Source organism: Pagrus pagrus, assembly GCF_965226575.1.
Source record: "Pagrus pagrus genome assembly, chromosome: 23".
In the NCBI taxonomy this organism is placed as follows: domain Eukaryota; kingdom Metazoa; phylum Chordata; class Actinopteri; order Spariformes; family Sparidae; genus Pagrus; species Pagrus pagrus.
The window spans coordinates 16992902-17019198 of NC_140205.1; the positions used below are offsets into that span (position 1 = coordinate 16992902).

At 41.2% G+C, this 26297-nt stretch overlaps 4 protein-coding genes across 6 annotated transcripts in view; 2 read left to right on the forward strand and 2 right to left on the reverse strand.

The window, feature by feature from the left end:
- Positions 1–173, reverse strand: part of cdk17 (cyclin dependent kinase 17) — a 41198-nt gene extending 41025 nt beyond the window's left edge. Inside the window, exon 1 of the mRNA XM_084345481.1 lies at positions 1–173. This exon is cut by the window's left edge and continues 127 nt beyond it. The gene's annotated coding sequence lies outside the window, so the exon portion shown is untranslated.
- Positions 174–1603: 1430 nt separating this feature from the next.
- phyh (phytanoyl-CoA 2-hydroxylase) lies at positions 1604–7195 on the forward strand. The gene is made up of 9 exons (XM_084345491.1): positions 1604–1764; positions 2226–2287; positions 2721–2831; positions 2923–3091; positions 3245–3326; positions 3508–3689; positions 3814–3963; positions 4064–4198; positions 5213–7195. The coding sequence occupies exons 1-9, from the start codon at positions 1699–1701 to the stop codon at positions 5264–5266; spliced, it is 1011 nt and encodes a 336-aa protein (XP_084201617.1). The 5' UTR covers positions 1604–1698; the 3' UTR covers positions 5267–7195.
- A 2799-nt stretch (positions 7196–9994) lies between these two features.
- Positions 9995–15994, forward strand: ucmaa (upper zone of growth plate and cartilage matrix associated a). Its single transcript, XM_084345503.1, has 5 exons — positions 9995–10125; positions 11502–11573; positions 11670–11765; positions 14652–14750; positions 15473–15994. The coding sequence occupies exons 1-5, from the start codon at positions 10068–10070 to the stop codon at positions 15559–15561; spliced, it is 414 nt and encodes a 137-aa protein (XP_084201629.1). The 5' UTR covers positions 9995–10067; the 3' UTR covers positions 15562–15994.
- Positions 15995–17389: 1395 nt separating this feature from the next.
- On the reverse strand, positions 17390–25725 carry mcm10 (minichromosome maintenance 10 replication initiation factor). 3 transcript variants are annotated; one of them, XM_084345472.1, is made up of 18 exons: positions 25508–25725; positions 25048–25094; positions 24658–24951; positions 24346–24561; positions 24026–24163; positions 23711–23927; positions 23436–23601; positions 22357–22524; positions 20962–21078; positions 20657–20853; positions 20216–20310; positions 19912–20025; positions 18770–19261; positions 18323–18453; positions 18118–18231; positions 17844–17989; positions 17706–17748; positions 17390–17613 (listed from the first exon to the last, which is right to left on the reverse strand). In XM_084345472.1, exons 2-18 carry the CDS (start codon positions 25052–25054, stop codon positions 17533–17535), a joined length of 2736 nt encoding a protein of 911 aa, XP_084201598.1. In that variant the 5' UTR covers positions 25055–25094; positions 25508–25725; the 3' UTR covers positions 17390–17532. The 3 variants fall into 3 exon arrangements, with proteins under 3 accessions (XP_084201598.1, XP_084201599.1, XP_084201597.1); XM_084345473.1 differs by having other exon boundaries at positions 23711–23924; positions 24026–24166; XM_084345471.1 differs by having other exon boundaries at positions 24026–24166.
- Between the last annotated feature and the right edge of the window lie 572 nt (positions 25726–26297).

Here is a 26297-nt window from a genome sequence, read left to right on the forward strand (position 1 = left end):
CTAAACGCTCCGACAGAGAAGAAATATCCTCCGAAACACACAGAGAGATACGAGGGGTGTGAGGACGGAGGGCTACAGACCGAACCCCCAAAATGTCGTTTGTGTGGCGGTGAAAGCAGTTTAAAGAGGCTGGAGGAGGATCTGCTGTCGACACAGGAGACGGACGGGAGGGGTGCGAGCTAGCTGCCGTCAAGTACCACACAGTGAACCATAAGAGGACTTCCCGTGTGATTTCAAAATAAAAACATTCTCAGCAACCGTCGGACGTTTTCTTTTACAACTTTCAAAATAAAAGTGCCAAGGATGTATTTCAAAGTGTCCATTGACAAAAATATTTAATTTCATTATTATACATATAGATAATGCATATAGGTAGTTATCCTATATGCACACATAAATACATAACTTCTCAATGTTATGTTTTAGCATGTTAATAAAATATATTTAACAGGAAAGTCAGCTTGGTTCCGCCTTAGTGCTAGCAAACTGCTGTTAGCTTGACGAAGCTGAGAGGAGGGCTGGGAAACATTTGCATCTTTAATTCAATAGCTTTCCTTTCCGCTATTTCTTGTAAGTCATTCGCTCATAGCATTGCAATACTGTGGCTTTAAAGCGATCTAACAGTGAAACAATTGTATTAATGTACTGAAATGCATTTTTTAATTTGTCAAAGTCAATCTTTAATGAAATATTGAACATACGACGTTTAAATAAGACAAGTAAACAATAAAAAGACGTTCATCTAAAAAAATTAAATAAATAAATAAAAAATGCAACAACAACAAAAAGCCGATACTTAATGTATTACAAATAACAAAAATAACAGTCCATGTGATATGTTAAAGCTTCAAAAATGTCATGTTATATCTTATAGTGAAGTGGCAGTGAGTCTTATAGTGAAGTTGTATCACATATATTTTCAAATAATTAATTTTAAAATATTCCTTGAAATTAGAAGATGATGGTCTACTTATTTTTCACTGTAAAATAACGTTCTAAGTATAACCATACATTCTGTATAAAATAAATATTATCAATTAAATCACTTTTCAAATTCATTTCAAGTTGAGAGAATTGTTTGTCATCTGACAGTAATGAATATTTGATTTGTTCTTCGATAACAATTTGATTGATTTTAAAACTATGCCCATGGATATCAAATAGCCATAATCTGTGCAGAAACAGAAAAATGGGACATTGGGCATAAACTGGGCAGACAACTAGAAACTGCCATTAAGTTTAATATCTGGTGTGTGGCGCCACCTGTTGGATGAAAGCTGCAGCGACTATAATTTTATCATATTGCTGAAAATTGGTCATACAGATTATAAATATAAAATAGTATTATAAGTACGTTGAAATATAGATTAATAGGCTATTTTAAAGTTATTTTAAAAACAGAAATATTGCTGTCTCGTACACATCTATCCAATAATTCTTTGTAAGGATCATATATATTTAATCATGCATTACCACAAGTATTTCTCATAACAAAATGACATGCTTTTGTGAAACATGATTTCCTCAGAATAACCAGGTGGTACAGACCTGCATGTAAAACCAGCCTGCACTGTGTTGACAGTGCCTGTGGGTGTGTGTTGTTGTCATCATCACTGCCCTTTGCCCCAGTCACACACTACTCATAAGTTGTTATCCGTCCATACCGGGATCACACCGACTTACAACCTGACTGACAACATGTCTCGGGCAGCGGAAAGACTCAGACTACTGATCAATCATCTTTTTCGACCCTCTTCTGCGATCGTATCCTTTTATTCTGCTTTGCTCCTGTCGTATCACCCAGGCTGCACAGAGCGGAAGAGACTGATCCGTTAGCCGACAGCTGCGCATCTAGCGGCGGGCAACTCTGGTGGGTTAGACCGGGGTTCCGCTGTGGACCACAGGCCTCGGGAGAAATGGTGTACTTTATCGATATTATTGTTTTTGAATGCATTATTATCGTTATTTAACTGGGTTCTTTCACTCGTGTACACAGTAACACCGTTACTTTGCATTGAGGCTGCCGCCATTGTTTTTGTGGCGGTTTGTAGGTAACTTGTTTTGGTCACAAGTCGAGCACTTAAAGAGTTTTACCAAAGGAAAATACATTTTTAACGGTTACATGGAGGCTCCAAACAGCAGTCTAAACAGTGAGCCTAACACAGCCTAACTCAGAGGTGTCACTGCTTCTTGTTGTTCTCCTTCACTTAACATTACTTCTTCAGACAGCTGCTCCAACCTCTGCTCAAGCCTCCACCTCCTACTCCACCCACCCTCGCAGGCTGAGGTAAGGACACTTTGAGATTAAGTTTGCCCCAATTCCAACACAGCATTTGGCAGCCAGAACAGTTGTCTCTGTTTACATGTCCTCTATTATATAATCTATATTTATCACTCACCTTTGACACAGTTCCTTCAGCGCTCCCTTTGACCACGTTTAATGCCCCACTTTTCTACTCCTGTGTACAAGCACTAACAGCTGGTGGTGCAATCATTGTCATGCATTCAGAATTTAATAAGAAAACAAGCCCTATTTTAAGCTGGTTTAGTGTCACTGCAACTTTATTTGCAGTGCTTTTTTACCTTTTGGAAACTAAAATGTACTGTGTATCCAATAGAACCTGAATGCAACAATTACAAGTGGACTAATCATTGATTTGATTCCAACTAAATATAAAAGTAACCAACATGTTGTTGTCTGTTTTCACTTTTTTTGGTAGATATTCTTTTGATAACAACCTGCTGACCCCAGAACAGCGCCTCTTCTACGAGGAAAATGGCTTTATTCTCATTAAGAATCTGGTGTCTGAAGAGGACATCAACATGTTCAGGTGACCCAGAGTATGATCATAAACATATCACTTATACATTTACACAACATTTATATTGTGAGATGCTGAATGTTATCTGTGTGGACTCCAGAAAGGAGTTTGAACGGATCTGTCGACAGGAAGTGAAGGTTCCCGGTCTGGTGGTGATGAGGGACTTGGCGATCCTTAAGTCAGAGTTCGTTCCGGATCAAAAAGCGGTCTCCAAACTGCAGGACTACCAGGAAGATCCTGAACTGTTCCGGTACTGCACCTTACCAGAGGTACAACACACACACAACAAGGTCACAACAGGTCCTTGTTTATATCTGTTAGCTATTCTTTTTTTCTTTATGTTATTCTTTTTAAGCAAAATTAGCTTGAAAAAATGCAAAGGTGAACCATTTTGGACAAAAACATATGCTTTTCTATATCAGATTCTGAAGTATGTGGAGTGTTTCACTGGACCCAACATCATGGCCATGCACACAATGCTGATCAACAAACCTCCTGATGCAGGTATGGAGCAATCAAGTAATACTTGCAATTTACTGGTTTTCATTTGTCTGGCGAACTACTGGAACCACCTCAGGGATCCCTTGAACTCATTTTAACTGCTGTATAAGAAGGGTCACTTTATTCTCTTTAGTTTTCTAACACCAGATTCAGGTGTTACGACCTGTCTGTCCTGTTGTTTCAGGTAAGAAGACGTCTCGTCACCCGATGCATCAGGATCTGCATTACTTCCCGTTCCGCCCCGCAGACAAGATCGTCTGTGCTTGGACTGCAATGGAGAAAGTAAACAGGCAGAACGGATGTCTGGTCGTCCTGCCGGGAACACACACCGGCAACCTGCAGGAGCACGACTACCCTGAGTGGGAGGTACACACCAACATGCACGCACGCACATACACACACACACACACACACACACACACACTAAATTCGACAGGAATTACACTTGATAGGAAGTACAAACACATATACACTGTTTGTGGGTCCTCAGGGTGGTGTAAACAAGATGTACCATGGAGTGCGTGGCTATGACCCGCAGCACCCCAGGGTGCACCTGGAGATGGAGAAGGGTGATACCGTCTTTTTCCATCCACTGCTGATCCATGGCTCCGGCATGAACCAGACGCAGGGCTTCCGCAAGGTACCCATAATCCACCTGTTGTTCCGGCACGTCCTAAAACAAACAGGCCCCACACCTCATCAGCTCACAGGATCTCTTGTGCTCTTACTTTTGTTTCCAGGCCATCTCCTGCCACTACGCCGGTTCTGATTGCTATTACATTGACGTGAAGGGAACCACACAGGAGAACATAGAGAAAGAGGTGCAGGAGATCGCAGCCAGGAAGTACGCTCTGGGCAACGAAATCACCTTCACGGTCAGACATTTACATTCACATTACATTTATAATAATAAAACACTGCGGCAACATAGTATGAGATACAAATCACTTTAGGGAGTTTGATACAGTTCCATTACCTCTGAATTTCTTGAGACTTTATACTCAACTTTTACATATTATACACAATCCAACGTGACCAACGCAATTTCAGTCAGACAAAAATGTGAACAGATATGCGAGAATGAAGGGCATCGTTCATATTTGGTTTGTAATTTCTAAATTTGACTGTCTTTGCAAGCATACACTTTAAAAATGGGGCTGATAAAACGGAAGACTTCGTGTAGTGAGATCGGGCAGTGATTGATCAAAAAGTCCTGAACTTTGGAGTTTTAACTGTTTTTCATACAGTTCACACATATTGAAAAAAATATTGATGTTAAATGTTGATATTTGGTAGGTTGTGTGAGTATAACCCTTGAAGCTTAGTGCAGTAATAACAACCTTCACCCTTAAAGCTGCATTGGACACAAACCCAGCATGTTATAACTCAAGTTTGGTAGCAATAACAACATAAGTAGCTGATATCAACAAGATATGAGGAGTCCAATAAATTACACTGTATGTCTCTGTCATGAGCTACATTTACTTTGCAGTCAGCCTAGTAAAGTCAAGTATCTGCATTCTGAACACAGTTGCTTGTCAGTGTTGTTACTTGTCATTATCAGACATATAACTGAAATTGAACTCACCAAGCATGTCAAAGTGATGCATCCTTAGGATTCAGTTAAATGCAATTTGGCTTAGAGCAAATGTTAACAGTAAACATACAGGGAGACAAGCTGTTACTGCAAACAAGAAGACCTAGTCAGATCAGAGGCTAGGGGTAAAGCTCCCATTTCTTGGGTTTAAAGATGCTCAGTGCATTGCATCTTACTCAAAACAGTTTTATATATCATTAAGCATATGGACATTAAGTAGTTCAGTAGGTAACATGTTAATGTTGTGGTTTGTTTTTGTTGAAGTAACCCTTTAACTCTGTTTCTCCTACAGGACACCTGGGCTTTCCGAGGCCGCCTGGTGCAGGGAGAGAGGATTTCCCTCTAAAGACGCCACAGGCCTGCGATGAAAGAAATCACTGCGGAGCTCAAAGTAGAAAAGATTGCTATGGTGATTGGATACGAAGTAACAGGGCATGTTCACACTGGCACAGAAAGTTTTATTTAGTGAAAGTTTTCTCATCATATTATCAAATTTTAATGGAGGAATTACATTTTTAGGTACTCAGTTCTGACTTTTTGTTACTTGATACTTTAGAGTTTGTGCTGATTGAAACATTTGGAAATGTTCTCAAGAGCATGTTGTTCTAACCAAAAACATAAAGATATGAAGTACTATTTGAATTGATAATGGCCGCGTTTCCCCGATTCGTTAAGAAGCTCTTAAGTGCTAAGATCTTCTTAGGAGCGCTCTTAAGAACGCTGTGAAAGAAGGATGCGTTTCCCAGAGTCGCTCTTAGCTTAAGAAGATCTTTCACTAAGAAGGAAATGTAAGATCGAGCTGGCCCACTCTTAACAGCCTTCTTAGCGACCAAATGCTCAGTGATCAAGCCGCGTCAGGGAAATTTATATCATCCACTTTGCGAAATAATAAAACAATGCTCAATGTTGAAATGCGCTCATAGCTGCGGACCACTGGCGCAAGAAAAAAAAATAGAAAATGGTAGATGAAAAAAAAAACCTTTTTATTGAATTACACGTTTAAGTTTTCCACAACATCTGCATATATGAGTTTATAGTACTACACATAAAAAACAACAACCCTGTGGCATTTCACAGATATCAAGGGAACAGATGTATTAAACTCAGCTGAACCTCATCCAGAGAGGCTTCACCTGCTACTCTACAGTATATAAATGCGTTGCCAAAGTCCGCGCGTGTGAGAAACCACGGCTGCAATACAGCACATTCTCGCTGCGAACCAACAGCGTCGCCGTGCGCGAAGCTAGACGGTTTACATAAATGCATATGTGCGTCAGCACTTCTCCCCACTGGACGTGCTGTCAGACCGGGCTGTCCAGGCAAAGAACGGGCTACCTCGTGCGGAGATCCAACGGCTGATCACTCTGTGCTGCACCTCCGGGCTGAGGCCAAAATTGCAGCGGGTTGCTCTCTTGATGTGTGGAGACACCAGAGTGATCAGCCGTTGGATCTCTTTGCCTGGACAGCCCGGTCTGACAGCACACACACACACACACACACATAAAGAGGTGGGTGATCGATTTGCCTGGCATCGATTGATTCAGCACAGCAGCAGCGCGGTGGACAGCTCCCACTAAGAGTTTCTTAAGAAGCTTCTTTGGCTTGATCTTAAGGTTCTCCTAAGAAGGCAGTTAAGAACGCATCTGGGAAACACCCGTATCTTAGCGCTCCTTCTTAGCCGAACCCTTCTTAAGAGCCTTCTTAAGTCCTTAAGAACGATAGAATCTGGGAAACGCGGCCAATATTAGTTATAGACTAAAGCACCTGACAGTCAGTACACCTGCTACTTGCTTTACAACCTTTTACAGCACAAATACAGTTAAAATGGCACTTAAAAGCAGTGGATCAGTGTGAACACAGTCTCAAATGTCTATCAAACTGTTTATTAATAATTTGACAAGCAAAGGGACGTTAGTTTCACATGTTTGAAAAAGATTTGTTCCCGTGTTGATTAAGAAAGTAAGAATCGTAATGTGTGTGTGAGAGAGAGAGAGGTGGAGCGAGGTTGAGAATGAGACAAAGCTGTGTAAGTGAGAGAATGTTGAAAGCTCTTCTCAAGCAAAAATGTGCGAATGATCAGTGTTGATTGTAGCTCTTAACACTAACAGAGGCCTTTACCTTATACTGCCTTTTAAATGTAACACTGTTAATGCTCTTGTGTCTGTTGTGATTTTTTTGATGATTTAATGCACATTTGTTTTTCTAGAGTCATGCTGTGATAAATGAAATGTTTTGATAACAATAATGATAATAAATGACTGCAACAATGAAAAGACTTGAAGTTGATAAATGTCAAAGTCTTGAGCATAATTAAGTGCCAAAAATGTAAATCCTAAAGACATGATATTTACACATTACATACAATAATCTAATCCATAACATAAGTATCAGCGATTATGTTAAATCATGTTTTGAGAGTCGCTGCAATGGACCCATTCAGTTGTTTGTGTATGAGGATGTGTTGCAATATTAGATAGGCACCCTGTATCAGATCCTAAGTATTGCTATATATCATAGCCACTAACTACACACTGAGAACCTGCCACTAAAAGTATGAATAACAGATAATGTTAAGATTAGAAATTTAACAGGTGGCGAATCCCTACACATTGCACCTTTAACGAGAAAACTGTTGTGGGATTATGGACAGATTACAATCACACATGCTGTTGTCGGTGCATCAGAGAAAGTTGCTCAACACTGAATGACTTTCCGACAGTCACATGATGGTCTCAGAAGGTTTTACTGTTTTCAGATGGGGGCCTGCTTATTTCCTGGCTCCCCACCTTGGAGCCCCCCTGAAAAACATCTGATCCTGTACAGCTTAGAGAGTGTGTGCCTGTGTGTACTCAAACAGCGCCTTTGTCCAAATCCAAAGGGAAGCTCTCAGTTCTGTGTTTTATTCAGAAATGCAGGAAATTCATTCACACACAGGAGAGCTGTAATGTGGAGGCTTTGTCGATGTGGGCATTAGAGAAGGAGGTAAAAGACCAAATGAACTGTCTGATATGAACAAACACCAGAGACATTGCAGAGGGACAATCAGTCACATTTACATATAAACACCAATAAATACATAGGTATAAAAACACATTTGTACAAGCGAATACAGATAAATGCACACACAGCAAATAGTTTCTCTCACACACACAGGTCTAACTGCAGGCTCATGTACCGCTAAACGTTCCCCTGACTTCAGATCTGTTGTCATTTTTCTGGGCAAAGTGGCCTGTCGTCTCTGCCCAGTTTCCCTTGGAGGAAACTGACCCACATTTCAGATTTCACACACAGTCAAAGGAAAAATCCATAGCAACGTATGAATTCTGCACCTCAAATCTCCACACATGCACTTCAATAGCCCGCAGCACGATGAAGCATTAACCACAGGTTAGTACCATAAGGTATGCTCAACCCTGAGATCAGTCATACCTGGAAAGATAATGACAGGGTCCACTACAGCATTGAGATGTTACCACTTGCATACACTTTGCCTGAGGGGAAATATACCCCATTCATATAGTAGGTAACAATGCACAATAGAGCACGCCATAATAATCTGTGAGCACAGCAGGTCTGTTAAATTTCATGTTATAAAGTGTTATTATTTTGCAATAGCTACACATTATCTATAGGTGTAATATCATGCCTATACAATGTAATATTGTATCTTCTTTTGGGGATGGAGGGTTGATTTCAGCTTTAAATTTTGTCAAACAGTCTTCAAACTGCAAACTGACCCATTTACCCATTTATTCAGAGCTCAAGTTCAGTGAACTTTGGTCAGCAAACTCAAGTTTAACCCATAGTGCAAAGAAAATACACAAAAACAGATCACATGGAAGTCTGTATGAACGTCATCCACGTACAGACACAAAGGGGCCCTTGAACTACTGGATGAGTCTTTGATAACTGATAGGCTGGTGGTGAGAGACGTGTCCTCGTTTGTGTCAGCTCACCCAGCCACACAAAACAGCATATGAGCCAGGAAATAAATATACTTGGCAAAAAGAAAGAAATCTCAAAGCTAACGTTCTAACGACATTTTACATTATTTGTCCTTGTCCTCTGTGTCCAGTTTCAGAATTAGAATCAGAAATCCTTTATTTGTCCCGCAAATGGGGAAATTTCTTTGTCTCTGTCTTTGGTTTCTTGCAGGAGTCGCCAAAGCAGCAGACCTGCCTCTGTTTGCTGATCCACTTTTCTCTCTCAGAATTCAAAACAGAGGCAGAAAGTCTCACAGCTGACAATACTTTCCTGTTGCAGATCTCTCCATAACTCAGAAAAATGTGTAAAAATCGTTCAGAGACACAGAAAACCATATTAGGATATAATTCACCTCAGTTTCTACGTGTTTAAAGCTGCTGAAATGACCCGTGTCATTGTGAATATAGAAGTTTTAATTAAAGGAACAGTTCAGGAGTCGGTGGAGACCAAAACAGAGCTAAAATTGGAGTAACTCTTGGATTTATATTCATCAGGTGGATGTTATGTTGGTATACATTAGTTTTCATTCCAAACCAATGCTAATGTTGCTCCATGTCTGTTGGATGTGTGAAGGCAGTTGTTAGTTAATCAACTTGATAAGGTGATAAAGGGTCAATGTTGTGCTGCCCCCAAGTGGCCAACAATCATTTAATGCAGGTTTAAGTAGTTTTAGTATTTCAACCTTTCAACATTTGAAACAACGCAGCATATTCAGATACCACAAGCTAGCAGTAATTGCAAAAAAGTCTCTGTGATACAGCACATCTATGTCACTACTATGTAGTACACAGTGGTGGAATGTAACTAAGTACATCTACTCACGTACTCCACTACATCTCATACATCTCAACATATTGTACCTCTTACCTATATATAAACACACATTTACTATTTTCCTTCTTTAATTCACCTCGCCCATCACTCATCCTTTCCCTCCGTGTTTTCTTCTTCTTCTTCTTCTTCTTCTTCTTCTCCCTTGGGCAATCAAAATTCCAGCAGCTTCCCTCCCCTCCCCGAGCCTTTCTCTTCCTCTCTCTCCTCCCACTCTCCCTGCCTCCCCCACCTTCCTCCCATTCCCCCTTCATCTTCCTCTCCTCTCTCAGTTCAGTTCAGTTAGGTGTGCTGTCAGGTCCAGTAAGGTTCTTGCGTCTCTCTCTATCAAGATGTCCTGGACTCAAGTTGTTGTGCTCTCTTTGCTCACCACCCTCCTCTTCCTCACCTGTAAGTACCTTGTCTGGGTGGGCGTGGAGAGGGGTGTTTTTGATTATACATCCTCAGAGGAGATAAAAAGAAGAGTTTTGAGGGTGAAATGTAAATTCCATATTTATTCCAAAATGTAGTGATCATTTTGTAAATTTTGTATAATTTTATCCCGTGTAAGATTAAATAGACTCATATTTGCATTAAATTAGTTTTGAGTTATGTTTTCAGTAATGAGTACAGGCAGCAAGCATTACATGTTTGGCTATAGGAGCCGAGGGAACATCTTTTCTTTAATTTAAATAGAGAAGCAAAAGCTGTAATTTCACCTGGAGATGTCCAGTAATGTAAAAAGTACCCAAAAACTGAGTTAAAGTAAAAAATATCTTATCAAAATATTACTTTGGTAAAAGTAAAAGACATTAAATGTACTTTAAAGTAAATAATACATATATTTAGATGTACTGTATGTATCTACTGTATACTATGGGAAGCAATGTAATGTAATTAAGTATATATTTTTTAAGTTCTGTACTGTACTCCACTACATTTATTTGATAACATTAGTATCTAGTTACCTTTAAGATTGCATACTGCATCAGAGCCAAAGTAGTGCATTGTTAAATTGATTTTGTTTATCGGCAATTGAATAAAAAAATAACCCTGATTCAGATAATCAGAGAAAAGGTGAATATTACATCTGATAACTGGCCAGGCTGATGATAGGTTGGCCCATAGAATACAGTATAGACATACATATACATATATCTAGTGCACACCAGGATACCATTGACACTATTTTATTATCAGTTACATTAAAAACACAAAGGAGCGAACTATTCGTTTTGCATGCAGCTCTGTCAGATTCGCTCTGTGCTTAACTGTCAACTGTTAACTTTACTTTTGACACTACTCCAGAAAATCCATTTGAATACTTCCGTATATGGTTGACTTTCACTTTTACCAGAAAAAAAAACCTCTGATTACCAGTAAAATAAAATAATTATCATTTATATAGATAAAACTGATGCAGCATGGAATCTGCAAGTAACTAGTAACTAAAGTTATCAAATAAGTGTAGTCGAGAACACAATATTTGCCTTCAAAATGTAACAGAAGTACAAGCCCCTCATGAATATACTTTGGTACAAACAGTACTTGAGTAAATGTACTTAGTTTTGTACAACTAATGGGCGTGGTATAGTTTCAGATGCTTATAAACACACAAATCCTATGCACATTTAAAGATTAGTGTCCACATTTACACATATAGAGACACAGTTTTAAAACTCTCAACATTCATTTGTTCATAATATTGTCACAATACTGGAACAATTCACATGTTTTTTAGAATAAAAGACAGGAAATCATAATTTCTCTTTTTCCTCGAACTGTAGTTTCCAGCGTGGTGGATAGTGCAGCAGTCCGGGACGACTCAAAAGCAGGCCATGCTAAAGGCCATCCTAAAGGTTATAACCCTGATCAACCCTTTTTCACTAATTCAAATAACTGTGCTCCACACATCCTACTCATGTCACCTTCACCTTCTGACCTCTGACTTTCAGGGCCAGCACGGCCGGTGTTTGTGCCCGAGTCGGAAGCATCCAACTTCTTCAAACGCCGCAGTCGCCGCTCACCCCGAAACTATGCTGAGCTCCAAGGTAACTGCTTTAAAACCGGTTTCTCTTTAGATAACAGTAGCTGGACTGCTGTCATCTGCCAGGAAGAAATAGTTTTGAGTTGATTACATCTCACTGGCAGGAAACCAGCAGGTTCATGAGCAAAGTGTTTGGTCTCTGGTTTTAAGTTAGTGTTATATTTATTCATATTTGGTGCTATGTGTGGTTGACTTGTCACAACACTGCCTGAGTGGTTTATGTGGCCACATTTTAAGTTTGGCCTCCCACAGAGAAATGTGTGTATGTGTGAGTGTTGGTTTATTGGTTTGTAGCTGGACTCTGAAGATGATATGGTTTGAGGTTTTGACTGCAAGCTCAAGTGAGAAATAGAAAGAGAGTAATGGAAACTCAGGCAGGTGTTGTTCTATACAGTAGCAGCTCTTAAATCCAACATGCACACACACGCTCTCTCTCACACACACAGCAGCTGGAGGCTGCAGAAGGAGTCACAGGGTAGCATGGAGCAGGCTCTTACTCTGTCAGTTTCTTGGTACAATAAGCTCATTCTTTCACTGCCAGCATCCTGTACGATGCACAACACCGACAGACCTCAACCCAAATCAACTAACACACAAATTAAAGGTGTTCCAGGACATTCCTGCAATCACGCTGGAACTTCGTCATACTGTATGACCAAAATAACTTTTCAAAAGCTAGAAACAGGATTCCTTTATTCCTTTAACTGAGATAAATGGCCAGACTTACCAAAATTGTTGCCAACAGTGATTTTCCTCTTTACAGTGAATTATTTTCTTGTCAATTCGCCTCTTTTACTGGTGAAAAACCCATCAGAGCAGCGTGCCCCTGGGCAGGCCTCCAGAGACAGGTCATTTCACCTTGCCCGCCCATCAGAGCACCAAACGGGGCCTCGTCGTTGGACAAACAGGCCCGCATTCTTGGAAAAAAATAAAACACTTACTGTTGAAAAAGGCGGATTATGTTCATGCCAGCTCGGTTCATGAGGGGGCAGTTGTGTGACTGCTTGTAAGGACTTTTCTTTTGGCCAGGCCTTAAGCATCTCTGCATTTGCATGCCAACAAATGATCATAACATGGCTGAATTTGAGTTGTTTTTGAGGTTCTGCTTTAGTAGCTTGTTGTGGTTTGTCAGCCAGTATCATTTTTCACATAGTCTTTATTACCTGACTTACTGTGAGATACAAAAGATCAACATGTACTAACAGAAAAGAGTTATTCAAAACACGACGCACAGATCTGTAATATAACCAATATTTCCAACAGATGTTTGATGATTGAATAACCAACTGTGACTTCAGTGCATCCCTGTATGGTTGTGTTTCCCAATGTCTCATGATTTTCCCCTTTACCTTATGATCTGTTATTCTGAGGTCAAGGACAGCAATTTTCCACCAAATTAGCTCTGTCTTTTGATCGGTTCCATTCAGGGTTTTTGGAACCTCAGTGCTATCCAGCAAACCAGCCCAGTTCCACCAGTTTTGAGCAGAATCATTGTAATCAAGGATGCTTTATCAACAGTGTTTCAATCCAAAAACAAGCATGAACCAACTATTAAAGAAGATAGTATGACAAAGAGTGTGACATTTCATCATGTCTTGCACTTTAGATCGAGGAAAACCTGCTATTCTTTGGCTCCTACTTGGAACCAAATTTTCTGATTCGGAACCAGTTTAGTTTAGGTTGAAATGCTCCAAACAGGTCAAAATAAAGTAACGGAACCTGAACGGAACCCTTTCCAGAGTTGGTGGAAAAGGGGTAGAAGAAGTGGTTAGGACATGCCATCACTTTAGCATACTCCATATTCAATAAGACTAAAATAGAATCCATTTGCAGGGTAACAAATAAGACAGAATGGGAAAAAGAGAGGCAGCGCAAACGCCTGTTGACAGGCAAGTGGTTTTACAGGTGTGAAGGTGGGTGTGAGACATGTTTCCTACAGTACAACTAAGCCCTAAATCATTGGCCTATTTGTAAGGAAAAAAAGTTTGTGAGGCTGTACATATAGGCGTACATTAGCATTGCTTTGAGCTAAATGCTAATGTCAGCGTGCTCACAATGATAATACTAACATGGTGATGTTAATCAAATATAATGCTTATCATGTTCAGCATTGTAATTTTAACTTGTAAGCATGCTAACACTTGCTAATTTGTAAAAAAAAAAAAAAAAAAAAAAACTCATGGGGGCACTAGAGGAGACAGGGAATTATCAAGGGTCAGTAGGGTTCATCGTCTGGGGAACAGGAATGCCTGAAAAAGATTTGGTGCCAAAAGATGTTTAAATACAGGACATGTGAAAACTTTGACCTGCTGGTGAGGGTACAGGGCAGGTAAGGGAATCACCAAAGTCTTTAGGATTCATCATCTTGGACCTGTTGATAGTGTGTGATGTAAAGCCAAGAGATCACCATAGTTTTTACAATTCATCATGAGGGGACCATGAATCCGTGTACTAAATTTTACACCAAGCTATTCAATAATTGCTGCAATATGTAACTCAAAACCAAAAATGGCAACCTCATGCTGGCACTAAAGGAATTAGGGGATGATCATAGTCAGTAGGTTTCATCCTCTGGGGACCAGGAATGTCTTTACATGATTTGGTGCCAATAGATGTTGAAATACAGGACAGGTGAAAACTTTTAAAAGCTGCTGAGGCTGGAGGGCAAGTCAGGGAGTCATTAATCATTAAGATTAATCCTCTGGGACCATGAATGTCTACAAAGTTAACTTCAAACGCCATGCCACTTGCATAGCTAAAAGTCAAAAATATCAGGTTGTCTATGGAGGCAACAGTCTGTACCTGCTTCATCTATCAGTATCATGCCAGCACGTGTAGAGCAAATGTTTGGATGACTTCTCAACTTTCCTTTCCCTTCTTCTCTCCCTAGCTGAGCAGAGGATAAAGATTGCTGCAAACGAGCGGTGGAGGGAATACAATGAGGAGCAAAGGAATGAGCATGAGAACTATGCCGAGGAAGTGCGTGATGGTAAGACCTGGATGCAACAAATCCAGCTAAATTAACTTTGCGTCATGTTGTGATGGCTAACCGTAATTGATCCTTGTGGAAAAACCTGACGTTTACTTGGAGTTGGAGTTCCAGTTTGAGTCTTGAATGAACTTCACGTCACCCACGAGCCTCTGAACCACGGCAGAGTCCCTGGGACTCCATACCAAATCACAGTGTCCATTTGTGGTCAACCCCAAGCTGACAATCATCCCTGCGGGTGTCTGTCCGGTGTGATAGTTGTCATGACAGTTTCTAAACTAAGAACTGCTAACCATAAAAATGCGACTTGGTTTATACGTGACAGTGTTTTGGATGGTTTGGATCAACAAGGTGGTAAAAAGATCCCCACCATTAGATCACAGAACACACCATGGTTTTGTAGAAAGTCCCACATGTCATAACTCTTATTGTTCATAAGTCTCAAGATTGTTGGCTCTTCATCCAGCATATACCCGATGTCATTACAAGGAGAAGAACAAAAACACCCCCTCTTATTCTATCGTAAAAGCATGTGCAATATTCTGCGATGGTTACCTCCAACGCCAGTGAGCCAAAGAAGCACATTTTTAGGCTGGATAACCAAAACAATTAGCTAAAAGACGCTAAAGCACCACAGTGCTGAGAGAAACTGCATATAAGGTGATAATTCCGACCTTGATTATAGCCACCTTGTTTATTTTTTTGATTTTCTTTATCCACAGAGCAAGATGAGAGATCAAGGGAGACGAATGAGCAGTTACGGGAGTATCACTACGATGGCCTCTATCCTCGCTACCACTGGTTCCACTGAGTGTACTGTGTCGCGTGGAGGGCCGGGCTACAGCACCTCTCATTGGAGTATCACCTTTACCCCCGTACCAATGTAGATTCCTGACACCTTGAGAGCAAGTGCTAAAGTTATCACCTTATTTTTCCCTACTCTAATCTAGTCTAGTCTAATCTAAACAAGATACAGGTTATCTCTTTCTTTTGTTTAATAAAACCTTAATGGTACAATTTGTGTCTCCATGTCAAACTGTAAAATGTATTGAAATTGCATTTTTTGTATTGCAAGCTGACTTTATTATATAAAATGGAGGCATGCATTTTACATGTTTGTTTTTAACTGCCTTTTCTGCATGTACATACAAGCTACACAATTTCAGCCTGAGGCATTATCAACAATCTGAAACGTATTTTATGTCCCGAAGTCGAAATAACAAATAAAGAGGTGTCTGACTTCACCGGACCATTGATGTGTTTTTACTCAGGCTCGCTCTGTCTGGTATTTGGAGTATTTAAAGGAAGGGAGGCGGTGTGGAATAAAAGGGAAGATGAGGTGAGCTGCAGAAGTCATCAGGAGGAGATGGATTCCACATTCCAGAGTGGAAATATTAGACACAAACTGGGCAACGGAGAGACAGACGAAGTGGAGAGAGGGAAAAAAAATAGCGACGGCACAATGAGCCCAAATGAAACCCTCAGAATGATGTGGCATGGCACGCCATACTGGGTAATCACACAGCTTCACGTCCAAAAACCTTATTTTTATCTCTGTGCTGTGATTCCACCTCAGACCTTTCCAATTCACAGCCAAGTGGATTGGCTCGCTGACTGGAGTGTGCGCCACCTGGCCTCTGTCATCACGCCAACACATGGAGTGTGTTAGAGGATGGCTGTGTCCTGATACAGGAGACTGTTCAGTCCTTTACTAACCAAATACCAAATGTTCCAGAAATATGAAACAGTAAGAGGGCTTCTTAAAGGCAGTAATGTGATGACTCCCTAATAGTATAATGAAGAAGTGCTGTTAAATACTTTTTATATATAAGCAACCTGCCTTTATTATTAATTGGGCTCTGTATTTGTTTTAGATTGCTGAAACTTTTTCTGCTGTCAGAAGATTTCGTCCCCTTGTGAGTTTACAGCTGTTAGACTGGCAACTATAGCATAAAGGTAAACAACTTCTGGATATTGTGGGAAGATGTTCTGCTAATCACACCTAAATTTCCTATGCAGTACACCTATAGGTAGAACTACTTTCTCTGTCGTACAGGATATAATTTCCTTATCCTACCGACACTACCCAGTTTACATCCAAACAACCAAAAACAAATAGAATTCCATTATTTCTCAGATTGCGTGTACCGTTTATTAAAGGCTAGAAAAACCTTGAAAAGAAAAAGCTGAAGTTGGGTTTATGTGTAAACTTTAATCTGAAAGGACTGGGCTTTTTCACAGCAGACATTTTGGCTTGTCCTCGCAGGAAAAGCATGTGTCACTAATAACATTAACGATGGCTCTGTTTTGTTCAGGGGTCTCAGTCAGCCATGACAAGGAGACAGTGAGCCAGCATGCACAATATAAAAAATTCAAGATCCTAATTTGAAGCAGCTAAATTGAATTCAGCCATCACTCACTAAGGCCTGCTCTTTTCCTACTGTCTCATGTCGAAATGTCTTTTGTGAAAAAACAGAATAACGGTCAGGAAATGAATCATTATATTGAGAAAATGTTTCCTATTAAATTTGTTTTTATATGATTACATTCTTTCCAGATCTGCACCAGAATCAGTGTGCTCATCTTTCATCACTACAGTGTTCTATCAACCGAGTAAAAAACAAACGTTTGACATGAAACGATGCAAAATATCACTTTAATCAGCCTATTTCCAGCACATCCAATATTATCACAGACATTCAAATATACAAAATGAACAAAACAAACACTTTAAAAACATGATTCATACAAATGTAAAAAAAAAAAAAACAGCTTGGTGTCGTCAATTGCTGTTGAGGAACTTGCCGTGCTCCTCTCCTCGAGTCAGGAGGAGCTCTCCACCGATCTTTGGTCCGGCTTTCTCCTGAAAGAAAAACGTCAAGAGCAACATCAGGTCTGTTTCCTTTACAACAATGGAAGATTCTTTTTAAATGATCCGAGTAAAAGAGATTTTACCTTCAGCATCCCATCACGCTCCCATTTAAACAGCCCACAGTTACTGGAACGATAATACAACATTCAATTTAACACGCATGTTAATTGCATGATCATAGTGAATCCTGAAAGTGATGACAGGAGCATTAAGAGTCTCACCTGCAGTGTTTGTTGGGCAGTCTGTCTAGAGCGATGGCTCTCTGTCCACAGGGACATTTGAAGAAGCGCTTCATAGCATCGTGCCACCGCAGGTCATGATTCTCCTCCACGCAACGATCTGCCGGCTTGAAGTAGGTGTAGCCACACTGGAGGCAAGGGATCATGGGAAATAACTTAGTTCAACTGAGAGGGGGCTATTAATCCTCTCCACCATGCTCATATTAATGTTTATAAACACCACATATGGCTAATAAATATATTTATAACTCAGTACCTTTTTACAGGAAACAGCACGACACTTCATCTCTCTGATGCCCTTCATCTTCTCCTCCATCTGCTCCTTCTTCACCAGGACATCGAAGTAGCGCTCCTGCAGCTGGTACTCAGCCTGAGAGAGATAGAAAATGTCTTTAATTTAAACACATCCTACAATGTTTTATATGTTATAGATGAATGTTATCAAGCGTGACTTGTCGTACCGCCTGTAGCACAGCGCCGTGTCGGGATTTGGCGTTGAGGATCTTTTGAAACTCCTCTGACTGGACGTAGGCGAGCTGATCTCGCTTCTTCTTCTGGGCCGGTTCCTCTTCCTCGTTACTGGATGTTTCACCTGCACAGTAAGTAAAAGGAAAGGTTAGAACAGGCAACAATAAATTGTTTTATAGACAAATCTAGTGCTCAAATTTCTTCACTTTCAGCAGTGAGCTCTTCATCCTCTTTCATAACTGCATGACCTTTTAGTGAATGATTTTCTTATATAAACCGCTACCAAGCAAAATCCCTAAAATCAATTAGGTTTATGTTATGCTGCATCGTAAATGGAGGTATATGGTGGCCCTAAGAGCCATGTGCAAACAGACAAAACATGCAGGCTTTTCTGTATTTGGTAAAAAGAAACAGACGGAGACACAGGTATGATTGTATACCCTTGGGGGAGGTGAGATTCTTCTCCACCCGGGTGTTGATCTCACTGCTGTTGCTCCTCTTTCTCTTCACGGCGTTGGGGTCTTCCTTTTGAAGCCCCTTCCCTTTGGCTCTCAGCTTCTTCAGAGCAGACAGCTTGGCGGCTGATAGGCTGAGAGCGCTGGGGGCCGGTGCAGGTGGAGAACTGTTCTCAAAGAAGAGGATGTCTTCCCCTTCAGAGAAGCCTCGGCCCAGGGTGGGGGCGTGGGGAGCCGCGGGGCTCTGGGTGTTCTTGGGGACCTCAGACGCTGCTTTCGGGGACGTCAGACCGACCCCGCCCAGTGAGGATGACGACCCAGGTCTGGGTCCCGCTGAACTCTGCAGCACCCTCTTCTGGACGTTGTCTGCCCTCTGCCGACGGTTCTGCAGAAGCTCCCGCTGCATCTGTTTCTGCTGCTTCAGCAGGTCTGAGGCTGAGATGGACTGAAGGGGAGCTCCAGCTGCATCTTTGGAGACTGAGGACGGACAACAATGTAAACACCAAGCTACTGTTGCAAGCTGGGATCAAACCAGGCTACAGACATTACTTATTCATAAAGTTTTAATGATTTTTTCCCCCGAATTTACCACAGAAAAAGTTGACATTAAGAATTGATGAGGCAAATTAACATTGTTGAACTGGACTCTAATTCACTGCAGAACGCTGATTCAGATTCAAATGAACTACTTATGCTCTTTAAAATCCATTTGTGGTCAGAGTCAAGCTGATTTTCTGCCTCTTCATACTGAAAATCAGTTAATGTGAACAGGTATGTTTGGCATTTACTCCCATGACAAATGACTGCAATAGTCACAGGTATGTAGTGGCTCTGGCTCCAATTGTATTGATGCTAACACAACACGCAGTGGGGTGAACACAATTTTCCACTTGTCAGGCGCAATGCTATTACATGTGTTGAAGTGACGGCGTCTAGTTAACATTTTTTAATCTGTCTCTGTTAAGGCAGCGCTCGAACATTGTTCAGTCAGTGTCGAGTTTGAAAGAGAGACTAAAGTAAAAGTGATTGTAAATATTGATGTCTTTTAAGAATGTCTTATAATTCAGTGAGGGACTGGCCATGAGTGGTAGTAGTCAAAGGCATAGAGATATTTCCAGGCCGTTTACCTGGTTTGGGGCCCTGTATTAAATGCTTCTTCAGCTGCAGAGCTCCGGGTGTTGGCATCGACATCAGGCTCTTAAATTCATTTGAACAACCTGAAACTTCACCAGACTGCACGGCTAAAAAAAACCACACAAACAAGAGACAATTAAAAAAAGGACGTTCCTTTTTTACTTTTACAGCCAGTCATTTAGTGTCCTCTCCCTTCACAGTCACTGTTTTAAAAAGAGACAACTGGGAAAAATTAGGTTACAGGAAGGAGGGTGGAGGTGTGTGTGTATGAGTGTGTGTAAGACTACTGGTCCTCACCCAGCCTCTTGGCCTGATCGATGAGCTGAGACGAGCCCTTCACAAACAGCTTGCCCAGAGTCTTCTGGACGGGTTTGTTCGGTTTGGACGCCGTTCTGCAACAAATAGACCTGTTACTGGAAATGTCAGGCAGCTCGCATCCTCGCCAGGTCCCACACGCTGCTCCTGGCTTTGTAAGCTGCAGTTAGTCCTGCACAATTGACTTCAGCAATCACTGTAAAAGTGTGAAGACAATTTCAGCCAGAATCCAAATTGGACAGGGCCGTGATCTCGGTATGTGTTATTATCTGCTATATGTGCTATATATAGACACGATAAATCTTCATAGCGCACATTATTCCAACGTTTTTTATTGTCAGATGCGCTGATTAAATATGATGCATTAAAGGAAAGGTTTGCAGGAACCAGTACAATAAAATGACTCCACTGAATATGACTCACAGTGAGGCAGCGCAGGCGGCTGAGGACACACCGCCGTAGTGGAAGCCGTCCTGACACAGACGCTCTTTCAGGCTGCCGCCCTTCCCCTTCACCTTGTTGGGAGCTTTCCCAGAAAACGACGACTGCAGCTCGGCCCTCTTCGCGCTCATCTTCTTATACTGGGCCTTAACGTGATACTGGCAGTACTGGCACTCATACTGTGAACAAACAGCCACAAAGAAACAAGCTGTGAGATACAGATAACCCTAACTCATTATAACTTTAATAACTTCAGGGAAAGGAACACCGAGGGAAGATGGACCCACCAGGTTGACGATCTGAGAGCAGGGGTCTCCGTTCTTCTTCATGGCCACGCAGTTGCCGTAGTCCTGAGCTACACCCAACAGCAACACCTTCTGTGGGTGATCCACCGTCAGGCTCACCTGCAAATGTTCAACACAAGCTTTTATCATCTATAATATGAGAAATAATGACAATGTGCTGTCATTAGTGAGCAAAGATAAGTCAAGCTTCATCATGATCTCGATACATATCAGTAAAACACATCGCAAAAGGCTGACTGAAACATAATGAACAAGAAAAATGATTTTATTTATAGGTGTCATGCATTCACACTCAGCATGCTAACATTTAGACAGAGACAGATGCCCAGCTAACCGTCAGCTACCCTCAGATTAATTGGTCTCAATTTGGTGGCAACTGTGATATTAGCTAATACGAGCGATACAGATTTTCGTTGTACTGTGCAGGCATAGCTGTCACTGTTATTTTCCCCAGGTACAATTACTCAATAATAAATCAACAGAAAAGCAAAGAGCAACTGTTGATAATAAATGTATCGATTTAGTCATTTTTCAAGCAAAAAAACAAAACACAAGAAAGAAAATGCTCTCAGAAAAAGCAGAAGAAAGACAAAAGGAAGAGCGCAGTCATCTAGGAAAGAGTACTTAACTGATTCAGCAGTGACCTAGTGAGGTTTTAAAAGCTGTGGCCAAAATGTAATGGAGTGGAGGTGACGCCTCATTTCTACTGGTCTGAACTCAAACTGCCCTCTGTGGGTGGTAAGGGTGTGTGTGTGTGTGTGTGTGGTGCATTTGGAAACAGCTTTGACCTCCCTCGCCACATTCCCCTGTTAACATCTCAGCGTGTCGTGCCATGCTGACATCTATTTTAATTTCACCAACAGCTCCAGACTTCGTTCTGCACTAATTGGCTTTCATTGCCAAACCAGTCAATAATCTCTCAATCTCAAAACCAGTTCAGTAAAAGATAAACAAAACAACATTATCACTTCACAACAGCTCATTTTCAATTGCAATGAGCTGTGAGAGTGAAACGTTCCGTGTTTCTGACCCAGTTTCCTGTCACCCTGTTCAGACTTAAATCTTGTCTACACGCCGGTCATCTTTAAGTAAAATCAGATGCTGCATGCAGGAAAAGAATGAAAATGTCCAGCTATGAGGGTTAGCTATATAAAAAACTCAAACCCTCACCAGTATCTCCTATATGATTTCTCCCTCAATTCCACTATTTGAAAACTAAAGGAATGGATGAAACCTACAGAGGAGGATTCTGACAAATTGTAATAAGCTTAATATCACTGACACTGGATTCCCTCATTCTCTTGCAAATCAAATTCAAGTATTTTTAATGACAATTATGGTAGACGGTATTATTTTCAGTCCAGACTGTCCACTCACCCCGTCATATCCTTCTTTCTGCTTCATAGGGTTGGGGTTGAGGAGACCGATGACTGTGCCCGGCTCTGTCTTCCAGTGCTCTTTGTGGACTTCCCCGAACAGCAGCAGAGACACAAACACTTCCAGGTTATGGAGGTCGTTCAGTTTCCAGATGCTAAAGGTTTTGCCCTGCAGAGAGGAAGCACTCAGTCAAAAACTGAACACTGCACAGTGTTTCCAAAACATTCTGTTAAGTTCAATGTAACTTTGGATGAATTTGAGCGCTGTGACAAAAACCTTCATCACTTCGATCTCCCACCAATCAAGATTTGACGCTGCTAGATTAGGAAAGCATCTGTTACTCAACTGCATTGGCTATAATTCAGTCCAACTATTATACTGCCTCTGTTCTTAGAGACACATGTCTGTAGGGAATGGATTGTGCTGTAATATCCACGTGAACCAGGCTTTAGAACAGGAAAGAAACTCTGAGAAACAGCATTTGGATCAAAAACATGACAATATATGCTACAGAAAGAGAAACTATAAATAGATAAAATGTTTCTGATTCAGTTTTCCAATTGTTTTCTCTTAAATTAGTGATGTAGAAATGGTGACAGCCAGAAGCTCCCGCAAATTTAGCTACAATTTTGACCAGAAAATGTCTTTATACCACAAAAATGTTTCTATTTGATTTTTTATTTGTTCATCTATGTAACTTTATTTTTTCATGGGTAGCATAAAGGGGCTACAACTATAATTTTGTCATAATTGTGTTATAAATGATAATTAAACAGAATGTTTCACTCATTCTAAACTGCTGTTTCCTTGCAGAGTTGCTTGGTACTAGAGCCTTCTTTTACACTGTGAACAAACATGGTCGTGATGTTGCAATATCCCTGCTTCAAAAAGTTACAAAAAAATACAAGCAAAAAAGCAGAACAGGAAAAATTATTCAATATTACTGTTACGTATGATATGTAAGTTTCCTGAAATTAAGACTTACATGTGTGATTTGTAAGCGTTTGCACATTGAAGTATTCAAAAAACAAAAAATGGAGGGTTATAACCAGGGATGAGAGGTGTAAGCATAAACCTACACTGCTGTTGCTCTGCGGCGTGGCCTTGTTGACCAGCACTGCAAAGGTCACCCAGTCGCTGTCCTCCAGCTTCTCCCGAGTCAAACGCTCAGGCACCTGCGACAGGCGGATCAGACGGCGGTCGGCCATCTTGCGGTCCATCTCGCTGGAGGAAACAAGTGGTTTTCTGAAACAGAAGAGCCCAGATCCAAACTGAAACACTGGACGAGAAAGTCTGGTTTTGTTTGTATGTATATGCGACTCAAAATTGTTTTCAATCACTTCAGTGTCCTCACCTGAGACGCAGTCCTGAGTATCTTTCAACAGCCACATCTTTAGGAAGAGGAGGAAGAGAGGACGGTTTGGGCTGTCCTGCTGATGCAGCTGGTGCAGGTCTGCTCTGGGAGGATGGAGGTGATCTGACCTTGGGTGGGTGGGTGACCTTGCTGGTGCTCTCTACTGGCTGGAAGGAGCTGCCAAGCTTTATCTCCACCAGTGGCCCTCTGTCTTCTGCTGAGAACATAGTGAAGAAAATACACTTAAAACATGACTTCCAATAACAAACTTCTTTCAGTTATTCTGGTTTATGTAAATATTTGTGTAAATTGTACCGGATGTGCTGGGTTTGGCATGGTGAGCTACCCTGGGTTTGCGCTTGAAGGAGTCAGCATTGTTGAGCTGATCAAAAAAGTCAGAGGACTCCTGGAGCTTCACACCTCCTTCTCTGACTGGGGTGGATGAAGATGTTGCTGCTTTCAGAAGATAAAGAAAACAGAAGCACAATCAACTTTTGTTGCAGGTACTGTATGTGCAGGTGTTTGTGTCTTTACCTGTTTATTCTGTGCTTCTTGTGTCAAATAAAATAGCAAAAGTGGCCAGCAAAGATCAGGATTTGTCAAAAACTGCGGCTTGTGAACAACAAAAAGTTTACCTGCTTGTGTCTTGGTCTTCTGAATGGCAGTGGCTGGTTTGGCTGGGGTCAGTTTGGAGGGCTGTCGAGAGGGTGCTGGTTTGGGGGTCAATGGTTTGGGAGCAGCCGAGCTCCCTGCAGCTGTGACTGGAGCGGAAGATGAGGTAGAAACCTTCTGGCTTGCATTCAGCTGTTGCTGCAACCGCCGCATCTGCTCCTGCATCCGCCTGAGCTCATCTGAGGAAGGAAGACACAAAGCCCCACTGGTGAACCCAACAAGCAACACTTAATGAACTTATTACACTGTAGAGGAGAGACTGCAGCAGCACAAACCTTGTAAATCCTCCTTGGACCTGTCCAGGCTCTCACACGCTTCTCCTCCACCTTCTTTCTCTTTAGTGTCTGTTTCTTCTTGTTCAATGTCGTCCACATCTCCAAAGAGTTCCGACACTGAGTCTTCTTTCCCCGCGTCCTCCTCGATGCCATCTTTGTACTCTTCCTCCTCATCATTGTCGCCGTCAAACAGGCCGTCCAAGTCGTCTGCCTGCTCCTCCTGACCGCCCTGTTGTTCTCCGATGCCCTCGTTCTCGGCCAGCAGAGCCGTCAAAATGTCCAGATCATCCTCACCTGGGAAGGAAGAGAGAAGATATGCACGGACTTATGTCTTGACAGATTCATAAAGCTGATATCTGATATCTGTGTTTTGAATCAAATGATACTTACTGTCCATTTTGGAGAGGTTGATGACTTTGAATTTGATCTCTGATTACCTACAAGAAGGCAGACACTTAAATTATTACTTGAAATGAACAACATACTAATTTGGGAACTCTTCTTATATGGTAAACCTATGAAAATAATATCACAGTTTTATGACATTTATCAGTGCAACATTTTCTGTTACATCCAAATATTTTAACATAGGCTATCTATGCTATCAACTTCAAATGTGAGTTTACTTGAAAGAGATGAGTAAAGTACTGAACTTCAGTTTCACCGGGGCCCATTTAAATAGATCAACATTTACGATAAACAGTGATTTTACCTGTGAATGTCAACAATATGAGGATATGAATACTGTTTGTCACTTCTGTGAATATCAAAATGAAACGTTAGCTAGCTTCTTATTAAACTTTGCTTTCTATTTTTTTATAGGTACAAAAAGATGAGACAGCCAACTTACCTTGACTTCCACTGATACCGCTTTGTGTCCTTTGCTAGCTCTAATGCAACTTTGGCTGCTTTCAGAACTACGTCAAACCTGTCAATGTATTGCTTATTTTCCAGTTATTAGCACGGCATGTAGCTATGTAAAAGACATGAGTTATATTTCATTAAAAATGCCACATTAGGCCTGTGTTGTAAGCTTTACAACCTGCTTCCAGAGCTCTGAGCGAGGGAGAAAATCTAATCTGGCGCTAAACGGAGGACCCGGCTGTGTTGTCAAAGTTGTGGTAGTTGCCCAACGATCTGCCTGACTGAAAAAACAGGCTCGTCTATCACAAAATGGCTTTTCGACCGAACTTTGAGGACTACATTCTTCCAAAGACAAATTAATGTAGGATAAAATATATGTTCAAAAAAATATATTTCTGCCAATATTCATTTTGTTGCAATATTTGTCGACGGGGAACTCAGGAACCCAAAGTGGTTTGTTTACAAGACTGAGGCCCGGAGTATTCTGTAGCATTCCCCCTGATTTTAAGCTCGCAGGTGCATCTTCCTTGTTGTTGTTAGGTGCAAATATAGCTTTCCTCGCTTGGGCTTATAAATCCTACTGTCAACCGTGTCTTAACCTCAACCATAGCCTTTGCTTTGCCGACTTCCATTTGATTGCTTGGTCAGTAGGTAAGGAAGATGTGTACCTGGAAGGATAAATCCAGGGTTTAAATAAACCCCACTACAATACGGCCCTAAAATCCTGCATAAGACATGAATGATGGGTGACACCGATGTGGAGTGCAATTTCTCTC